This window comes from Anopheles cruzii, chromosome 2 (assembly GCF_943734635.1).
Source record: "Anopheles cruzii chromosome 2, idAnoCruzAS_RS32_06, whole genome shotgun sequence".
Classification (NCBI taxonomy): Eukaryota; Metazoa; Arthropoda; class Insecta; order Diptera; family Culicidae; genus Anopheles; species Anopheles cruzii.
Window position 1 is genome coordinate 32,176,893 of NC_069144.1, and position 10,332 is coordinate 32,187,224.

The 10,332-nt window shown below is 40.0% G+C and overlaps 1 protein-coding gene across 1 annotated transcript in view; it reads left to right on the forward strand.

The window, feature by feature from the left end:
• The first annotated feature begins 9,769 nt into the window (after nt 1–9,769).
• The window catches only part of LOC128278890 (uncharacterized), a 6,271-nt gene continuing 5,708 nt past the window's right edge, over nt 9,770–10,332 (forward strand). The window contains exon 1 of the mRNA XM_053017617.1: nt 9,770–10,149. Within this exon, the coding sequence (XP_052873577.1) occupies nt 9,770–10,149 (380 nt within the window). The remainder of the gene's footprint in view (nt 10,150–10,332) is intronic.

The window sequence follows — 10,332 nt, forward strand, 5'->3', positions numbered from 1 at the left end:
ACAATAAGTCATGTTTTATAGTTATACGTTTCTCTGGTGCATAAATCGTTTAGAACATTCCCGGAAAATTGCGTTTTGTTATTGCTTATAGATCATTTGTTCAATTTTAACTATTAATAAAAAAACTATTCTCTACGTTGTTTTCGTTGCTTGTGGTTTCGTTGATTCCATTGCAAGTTTGACGCAAAATATTGTAATATACAAACTCTTCTTATTACTAGAAATGTTTGGCTTTTCTGTATGTTTTGTTAAGTTTTATTTTGTTATTTCTATATTTTCATTGATACGAATGAATACAAAGAATGCTTCAAATTAACTCGAGCATTGCATTAATTATGGTGTACCATAGGATGTGTAATCAAATAAACCAAGTCGTATAAAAGTTGTAATTATAGGAATTCAACAAGGCTTTAAGAATAGCAAGGGGTAAGATCGACGGAAAACTATTGCTGGTCGGTCGAACATGATCGTAATCGTTGTTTTACGTTTTATTCCGGATTCTACTAGCGGCAGTGCATAATTTGTGGAATGTTGCTTGCCGAGTAACTCAAGTACAGCAGTTTCAAATATGTGTGAAATTCCAATTGTTGTGAAATTTGGTGTTTATCGTGCACGTTCGAATATTTTCACGTTTGCTTTTCTTTAAATTAGGTTTGAAAACATTACCGATGGTAATTAACATGACGTCTCTAAGAATGTAATTCCAACCGGCAGGCAATAGTTGGTAAGATTATCTTGCAAATTTTCCCTTCCAGCCTGATGATTTTACCAATTTTAAAGAATGAAGGTGGAATTATTGGTCTTCTTTATTTGTTCTCTTTTAATGTTCTCCATATTTTCTTTGAAATTGTCAACTTTTCCTAAGATTTGTGATGTCGCCTCTTTAGTTATCTGTTGCATTAAGTAACCTTTTTTATATTTTTCCTAGTTCATGAAACATTTCAAATATATTTTTTCGAAGTTTTTACGATATAAAACCAATGTCCCGGAGTAAGTGAATAAATATACATATGCAACGTCGCGTCGTAAGTCACGTGAATAGGGAAGTAAACCATGCAAAATATATTTTCAGTTAACGCGTACTTATTTGCGCACTGTTAAAAGCATTGCTTTAAGCTAAAGGCAAATAAAATGATTTTATGAACGTCCGTATTGAAAGCTGGAAAAGTCATTCACTGATGGAAATGATCTTATGATATGAGCAAATCAAGAAAGTAGTAAAACACAGAAACCTTTTTCCAACATTACCTTGTAGCGTCAGTGGTGGTATACTTTCACTAGCTTTTTGTGCCGAACCGACAGTGTACTGCTCGACCTTTTTGTGTACTCGAGCAAAAGGCCAAGCTTTTGGACAAAAGAGCATGCCGTCAAAAAGAATCTTGCAGCAATTGCGGGACATACCAATCGTCAATGTTGTGCTTGTATCTTCTAGGTAGCACTACCTTTAACAGCTAGTAGTAACCACCTGGAACGTGCAAAAAGAGACGACTACAAGGATAGTTTTATTTGGTTAGATACATAAAAACAAAAGCTGAAACGATGAAACAATGCAGCGGAGAATTGATGAATTACAACAAAAGAAAAGTAGATGGAGAGAAAAGTAGAGGTTGCACGCAGTTGGGATTTACTAAAAATGATGAGAACAGAAAAAAACTACCGTATGCAAATGCTTATATTTATTCAACAATCTCATGTACGTGTTTAGTGCCATAAATAAAGATACCAAATACTATCATACAAGCATTATCAAAGATAGCTCGAACGTAGCAAATGCGAACAAGTATAATGGTAGAACGCATAATCCTAACATTTCGGAGTAAAGGCGATATCGTTGACAGAGGAAAAATTGAGCTAAATAAAGGCCAGCCATGATAAAGATAGATAATGATATCAATCATAGTCCACTTGGAAGTATTTTACTATTGAGGCGTTAAAATAAAATCTTCTACAAGTTATTATACATATATTTATAGATATTAATATGTGACCGTATAAAACCGATAGCAAAACCAAGCCATTTCTTATTATAATTGTGATTTATGTGGAAAAGTGTATCCTGACTACATTTCCCTTTTATAAAAGATATTATACAATCGCAAAAATCATCCATGTGCAAAAACGGAGTGGTACAATGGAAAGGTCTAAGCGGGAACAGGTTCAGCAAGAGCAGAAATATTCATATTTTTGTGCAAATCTGCGAAATGCGTTGAGCTAACGACAAATTGCAACTTAACAAAAATATACTTTACGAGAAAAAATATAACGATGCAATTCAATCCGTGCAAATCCAGCAAGGATGCTCCGTCGATAGAAAACCTTGAACAACTGGCAGCAAATAACTAAATAGCAAAAAATCACAAAAGACGCACATAATTATGGGTTTCTGCTAGCTGAAGTGTAAGACATGTTCAAAAAGTAAGTGAATGTGAACGATTTTGTTTAAACAGAAAAGCATGTAAAACGACTTTTTGTTGCCGATTGACCAAGACGATTTATTCATGTTGCAGGTGCTATATGTTGTGTGTGTGTGTGTGGTGATTATGAATTGTTGTTGTAATTTTTGAAAGGCCATGAAAATAATATAAGTTTAGTGAATACATTTCCAAATCCTCACTTTTCACAATCAATCCGTTTGCCTTTATTTATGTTATAGGTAAGAAAAGCGCTTATTATGACAGGCAATGATAGGTTATAAAAATTTATTGTGTCCCTATATCTCTAGTCCGCCCAGGAAAGTTCTATGCAGAAATCATCATCATCATTTGCAGTCCGTACTTTGTCACAAGTCTGTTGCAAGTACACTATTTACAAAGCCATGTAAGCAAAATATTCTTATTGTCAAGGATCACGCGCGTAAATAAAGCCAAACCAAAAGTTAAACAATGCCAAGGTTAAAAAAGAACAATTGTTAGTAAAAATACGAAAAGGAAAATTCAATCAAGTAATTAATGACAATTCCTTTGATCATACGTGGGCATTTTTGATAAGCAATTCATACATGCTTGTACAAGGCGAATAAAATCAAACAGCAAGATTGAGTGAAAAACAAATAGAAGTACAAATCTTAGCCTTCAACATCCCCACCGTTACACATTGCAACAGTCTTCGAACGTGTTACAAGTTTTTTTCATTCCCTCACTGAAAGATTAATTCATTTTATCTCGAATCCAGAACGCGATGCCTACCTTCTCATTACCAGAGCGGTAATAATTACGTTATTCTATTTCATTTTCTCAGTAGTTGAATTCGCGTTTGTTTAATTGTTGTTTAATTCGCGTTTAGCCAGAACCACCAGAACACGACACCATACTCCAGACTAAACCATACTGACTGGACTGGAAACAAACTGACTGGAAGCAACGCCATCAAACTGGGCAGTGGTGTAGAGTAGAAATAGTACTTCCATATGCCACCAAGCGCACTTCTGAAGCGTATTTGGTTCGTTTTCTACCGGCATGCGTGCATTACTTATCAGCATGCCCACGTACACGCAAAAAGGAAATGGTTCACTAAGGGTGCAGTGAAAGACTTTATCTGCACTAACACTCATCGTATATTGTCGTAGTTAAACAACATACAACTCCTCCCAGGAAATGCGGATCAATCGAACGAAATAGTAATTGTTGAAGGACACCATGGATACAAACACCGGACAGTAAGGTTCTGGAAACTAAACTAACTTATTGAAGCAAAGTAAGAAAACAATTTAAACTGAATCTATTTAGAAGTTTATAATACAACAATCAAAAGAAATAAACAAACTGTCTTAATTGGAATACCAGTTGTGTGTATTTGTTTCATATCAAATAGTTTTGACACCTATTCATACATACAAAAAACTAATAATAATAAATGTATTGAAAAATAAAAATTTACAATTATACACTTATTCAATAGTGCCAATGTTGATGATAACCTAGAAACATTTATCAGGAAAGCTGATAATAACAGTAATTACAACGTTTCCGTATGTATGTCCATTCATGTTACTCGAACTACTCCAAGTAAGTTTTCAAAGATACATTATTGTTTTAAAATAATATCTTTTCTTTTTAAATCATATCCCCACATTAATTCGGTGGAATAATTAAATCAAACAGCAAATTAAATTAAATCATGTAATCGAAAAACAAAATCATTTTCATATAATCAACTTCGCGGCGATGGAGCAAAAAACGTGTTATGCAAAATGCCATATTATTTTTCGTTAATTCACATTTACAGTTACATTCCATTGTTATATTTTAGTTTTCATTATTAATCGGTTATGAGTTTTTAAAAGCTATGAATAATTGTGTGAAAAGGATTGAAGGATTGAAAAATTGTCGCTGCGTTAATTAACGCACGAATGAAGATTGTATTTACTTCAGAAACTCCAAAAAGTTATTAATTTATCATAGGTCGCTAACTAGTTGCTTTATTTCAATGGATCGATCGAGATACATGATAACAAACCAAGTCAAACCTACAAAAGCTGTCCATTAAGATTAAAAGGATAACGTACGTGGAACGTTTAAGTTACGTTTAAGATGTAACGATGAATATTTATATCGAAAATATTGTAGTTACATTCGCATGTGTAACCTAAGAACGAACTACTAATTTAACGAATACGGAAAACCTTTGTTTACCGTAAAAGGAAGCTAACTTGACTTATTGTTTTGAACAATCGGTTTTGCTTTGTTGAAAGGGCAAAACTAGAATCTACTAAAAACCTAATCTTATACATTTTGGAACATGCAGAACATAAGTTGAACGCCACATTTTCGTCGTTTTCAGGCCTCTTCTATTAATAAAGCGTTTAATGAAGGTTCCACAGCCGTAGCGTAATAATTACATCAAGTGGGCCAGACCATCGGTCGTATAAATAACGTTCGCCGATGTCATTATCATCAGTGGAGGGAATCAATTTAAGACAAACTTTTTCCCATCCATCCGTCTGGTGTGTGGCTGCAGAGAGCAAACAAGCCTTCAGCAGGACCCGGACATCCTCCATGATGACTTCATTTATTTTAAAATGTCCGGACCTACCCAAACTGAACCCGTCATCGTTTGCCTGGTGGAGTGAGTTCTGTTTCGCTCGGAAACATCCCTCCAACAAAAGCACAATGTAAAGGGGCTTTAAGGGGGAACAGCCCAAAAAGTACGGTCCGGTCAGTCCGATGAATCCCCGTTTCACCATCGTTTCGCATAGCGGCGGCGACCTTCGTTACGCTTGTCGCTGTTGTCTTCAACATTCTGACCCTTCCGCAAGGATATTCTTTCACTGGACAAACAATAAACAAATTCATTAACCCCCATCGTGATTACTTATTACATGGATTGCCGGAGAAGTGAGGTGAAAAGAGACGTTTCGGTCTCTTGTTTTGTCCGTAGTTGGTTTAACAGAAGCGGTCTGCCAGAAGGGAAAGTATGCTCAGTATTGGCGTACACCGTACGCGTGACACCGCACTCTGCAATGTTTGCATTTCCATAAAACTCCAACGCAAAGGCTGCGATACTTTGGCAACGGCTCGTGTACGGCTACGCCTCTGGTAAAGGAAGGCCGGCGAACAATGGTTGTAATGGTTATGCTGGAGCTCGGGAAGTTGAGTTGTGCAGGGAGATGAGAAACGCGTGCTAAATGGTCAATTTTTAAAAATTCCATAATGCCTATGGGGTGACAAAAAGTGGGGCCGAAAGGCAAGAGCAAACGATTATCAACGTGCTGAACATTGCTGCGGTGATCCTGCATCAATGCGACGGATGCGTGTGTCGTAAAATGGAATTGGATTTTTTTTAACCTTTTCGTAGCATATCAATGAAAGAAGGAACTGAACTGACAACTACACAACTCAAAAAAGGCACGATTATTCATCATGCGGTGTACAAACATGGAGTATTTATGTTTGCCATATTTCAGGCGAATCAGTTCGTTCATGTAACTGGAAGAGGCCGGTTCATAACGAAGTACGGCCCTTGACGAGTTAATACCTTCAACACAGCGTGGTTGGGAACTGTACTCTGGTAATTTTAAAGCTTATTTTCGTGATGAACATCAGTGTATCTCGCGAGAACAGTGTGTAGGTTCATCGTGTTATGGTTTTCCGATACGTTTGTTCAGATCATAAAATTAAGGGTTTTAAGTTTGACTGTTACTGTTTTTTTCAGATTTAACGGTATAAATGTACTCAATCTATCTGTTCTTCGCCCGTGGCATATATTCCTGGAACGAGAAATACAAAGGCATAATACATAAGAGTACTAATGCTTCGTTAGCTCTGTTTCAGAATATACGATTAGCATTCTGAAGCAGATATAAGCCAGTTTGCTACTGCTTTGGATTGTTACTACGGTATCGTGTAGTCCAATGTTCCTTTCGTGTAATGCATGTTCCACCTAATGTGATGCATTAATGGCCAAACAATTTACTGACATATCACAACCTGGGTCATGCCATGCTCAGCAATTACCATGCTTGGACAGCATTGCATGTCCCATCAGGCCATTTACACTGTTTAGCAACCGTAAACTTTTCCTTTGATGCCTTGTCCTGGCGACCCGACGGAGAAGCGGTACGAGTTTGCCTTCTGTGCCAATGCGCTATTATGTCAAATCTGCGCCAGACTATTGTCTAGCAGCAGATTATGAATGCCAGTTTTGTGCAGCATATTTTGAACCGGATCACTCAGTTAATTCATTAGCATAAATATCTAATGAAGTCTGCTGAAGACGTTCGAGTGTTTAACAAATCTGCCGTACGTCCAAGCAATCCATGGTTAAGGATAAACGGATAATAAAGAAAAGCGTATTCAAACGAATTTCACTGGCAGGAACAGAGATTTAATTGGCTCCAAATGACTAGTAAACGGATCCTTTCTAAACGAACCGCTGGTTGAGCAAAGTTTAGTGAGAGTTGCCTTGTTTGCTTCCATTCCACGATCTCTTTGTGACTAAATGTTTAAAGTTTATAATTAAACCACTTTCAGCTCTTTATTCGGCTTCTTGAAAAATAGCTTTGTTGCATTACGAACAGTTCGTTGCACATGCACACTTAAACCACTGACCTCGATTTTGGTGAATTGATTTTAAAATGTCCAAAAACTGATGTACGCTCTGCTAAGCATGGAACTGAAAGTTGACGGAGAGTTTTGAAGAATTTCCATTACCATTTTTTGTGGCACATGTAAAGATCGTCGGTGGTTTGGCGAAAACGGCTAGGCGGCTCCATTGGTCTTATAACTGTATTTTCCAATTTTTTCATTTCCGTGTGGAGCAGTTGACTGCTGGAGAACGCGAAATAAACTAACACATCTTACGATTTACGGAACGAGAAGTCACTAAATTTTACAAGAACTGTATTGAAGTTAAAAACGCAATTCTCAATGGTAAAGGATTTGTTCTCGCTTTTCAATGTCAATTTGACTTGCAGTTTAATAATACTTGCTTGGTGTACGGTCGTATCAAAGGAATGGTGTTGCTTCATTCAGTAACAGAGCAGAAGTACTAAACCGAAAGCTATTGCGGTACACAGTTAATGAAGAAACTTGTCTACTCATACGTAAGGCACCCCTCCCAATTTATGTATTGATCAAACTAGTGTTGTTTACTTTGTGATTCTTGCACATTCACCAATTCAGTATCTGCTGGCTTGTAGCAAGACCAAGAAGACAACAAATCCGTGACTACCGCAACTCTACCAAAAGAGACACTCAAAGTTCTCTCGTATCCCTAAATGATTCTCGTTACTCGCTGTGCACCATAGCGGTAACATAGGGTGCCACGTGCAAAGACCCTAGAGTAACGGAAGACAGCCAACGAAGTCTTCCTCCCTAACCAACAGGCTAGTGAAAGTGAATGAACCTGAGGAGCGGTTGTCCTGGAGCTGGAGCAGCTTTATCGCTCGATTAATTGGAACATGCGAACGACGGAACTTTCCGCTGGGGAAGCGAGGAACGATTAAGTAAGTTGTTCCACAATTTCGATGTCTGCTGTCGAGCATCAGTCCAACCGAGGGGGCCGAGCCATCGTGGCATGTTCGCATTATATACATGACTTGCTCAAATGTCGCACTTTTGTTTGTGTTATACCTATGTAACCGAAATGAGTTTTCGCTTATTTAGAGCTGCCTTCACCACACAGTGTCATCGGTACGATGGAGCATGATGTTCTTTATATGTACGTGGTTTGCAGTTTAGCTCAACCTCAAGGTTACTTAGAGTACCCTGAATTCTCTACCATTCAGGTTAATGAGACGCTGGAGTGTTCGTAAGTTTAGTTCGCCGCATAAGGGAGCGAGAAAATAGCTAGAGTTAAATTAACCGACTCAGCGTTCTACTAAAGCTGCATAATTAATCTACCTACCTTCACCGCTCGAATCAATTGACCGAGCCCCGAGGAACAGTCAATGGAATGGCTTGCGTCAAGCGTAGGCTGATAAAATGATGAGAAAATGTTAACTATCTGGAAGAGGCAAAACTAAAGCTGTAAAATAGAGTAAAATTGAGCTCGTGTATCTACAATTAATTTACATTGATGCCAATCTCTAGTAAAACAAAAGCATCCGCGACTTCTTAAATAGATAAACAATTGAAATTCCGCTCCACTTTGTTGTCGTTGTCGTTGTCGTTACACGTTGTCTTCACCTAGGCAATGTGGAATGAGTTACCGATCCGTTTTCGACTGTTAAATAGGTTTAGTTTTCTTCTTGCTAATATTCTAGTTGTATACCTAGCTATTCACGGTTTCGACCTGGCAAGGGTTAACGTGGCCTTGTCGAGTATGACTGAATGACATAGATTTTTTATGCACGCTAGTTTCAAAGTTATTTCGCATCAATAAACGTAATGTTTCCGATTCAAACAGGCACATAATGTCCCACCATATGGATCCAGTCGCCAATACATGACGGTAGCTCCGCAACAAACAGAACGATCGGAATCGGCAAGGATGGCTCGGCTCAGAAGGCCGAGCAGGGGCCGACTAGTTTGCCAAGTGCTCTATCGATGGAACGGCACGGCATGGCCAAACAAGCTCCTTACATCAAAAGTAAATCGCTCGTCAGTTGTTGGAACTTAGGACCATTCAACCGCGCTCGCACTGGATTTGGCCGCGACGGGGTGAGTGAGTTGTTTGCTAGAGATTTGGAGTTTCGTTTCGAACCCGCAGAAATCGATGCAACGAAGTTCGCGCCGTGGAAGCATCGACGTATTCGGCCAGCAGACATTGGCCATTTAGTGTCGCGTCGTTCGGGTTGGTGGCGGTTTTCTGGTTGGAGCCTTCCGTTTCCCGAGGACTGATAATGGAGGTAATTCGTTAGCGAGCTGATAGTTGGTTGATAGAGCATAACCACGGCAAGTGGGGCGACCGTCGGCGGCCAGAAAGGGATTTTTCTTTTCCGAGAGGGGTCTCTTTCCGTATTCTTGACGGTCACCGCCACTCGACGCCACTGCATTCGTGTGCCGTAGTCGACCACCACTGAGGATGATTAAAACTTTTCTCCTTTCATGACTTCCGTGCGCGCCCGTGCTTATGCTGCACAATGATGGTGACTTGCACGACATCGCCGCGCGGTTTGGAACGAACTTTCTGTCATATCATCGTCCCCGTTTCTCGTCCTGGCGAAAAACGGCGGTGACTTAATTAACTTGCGTCCTGGAAGAAACAGCAGCAGCCGTCGCCACCCGCCCCGCTGTCGTCCTCGCCAGGCAACCAAGCGGTTCCTGCCGCGGCGCTGCCTCCCGCCAATGTTACGCCCGGCCCACCACCCAGCGCTCCTGTGGCCGCGGTGATGGCTCCGCTGACACGGAAGAAAACTGGAAAGTTTCTGGGCTCGGCCCTGAACATCACCAACCGCTACCGGGTCAACAGTAGCAGCTTGAGCAAAGTGAGCCTCGCCATTACGAATCTGAAAGTGATCCAGAACGCACCGTTGCCGCCGCCGATCAGTGCGATGCTTGCGTCGGACATTCCGCCCGTGTGCAAGTTCCTGCCGTCGTATCGGCTCTGCTCGCGTAATCCTTTCAACCGTGAGGCGTGCGAAGTAATAATGCGCGAGTCACTGGATAAGTCGTTGCAGGGCGTGGAATACAGCTCGTACTTTGCGCCTTCCTTGTGCCAGCAGATCTGCGAGGACATTAAGTCGCGCGTCAAGGAGCTTAAGTTTGACAGGTATGTACCGTGGGCGTCATGGTGCAATGCAGGATTCTACTGAGCTCGAAGAATCTTGTTGTGGGTTCGTCGTGGTATGGCTCCATATCGAGAGCAGATCGAAATCCTTATCATCGCTCCTCGGATAAACGATTGATCTACGAGGCACAACTGTCGCTTCTACTGTGTTGGTTGTAGTCGAGT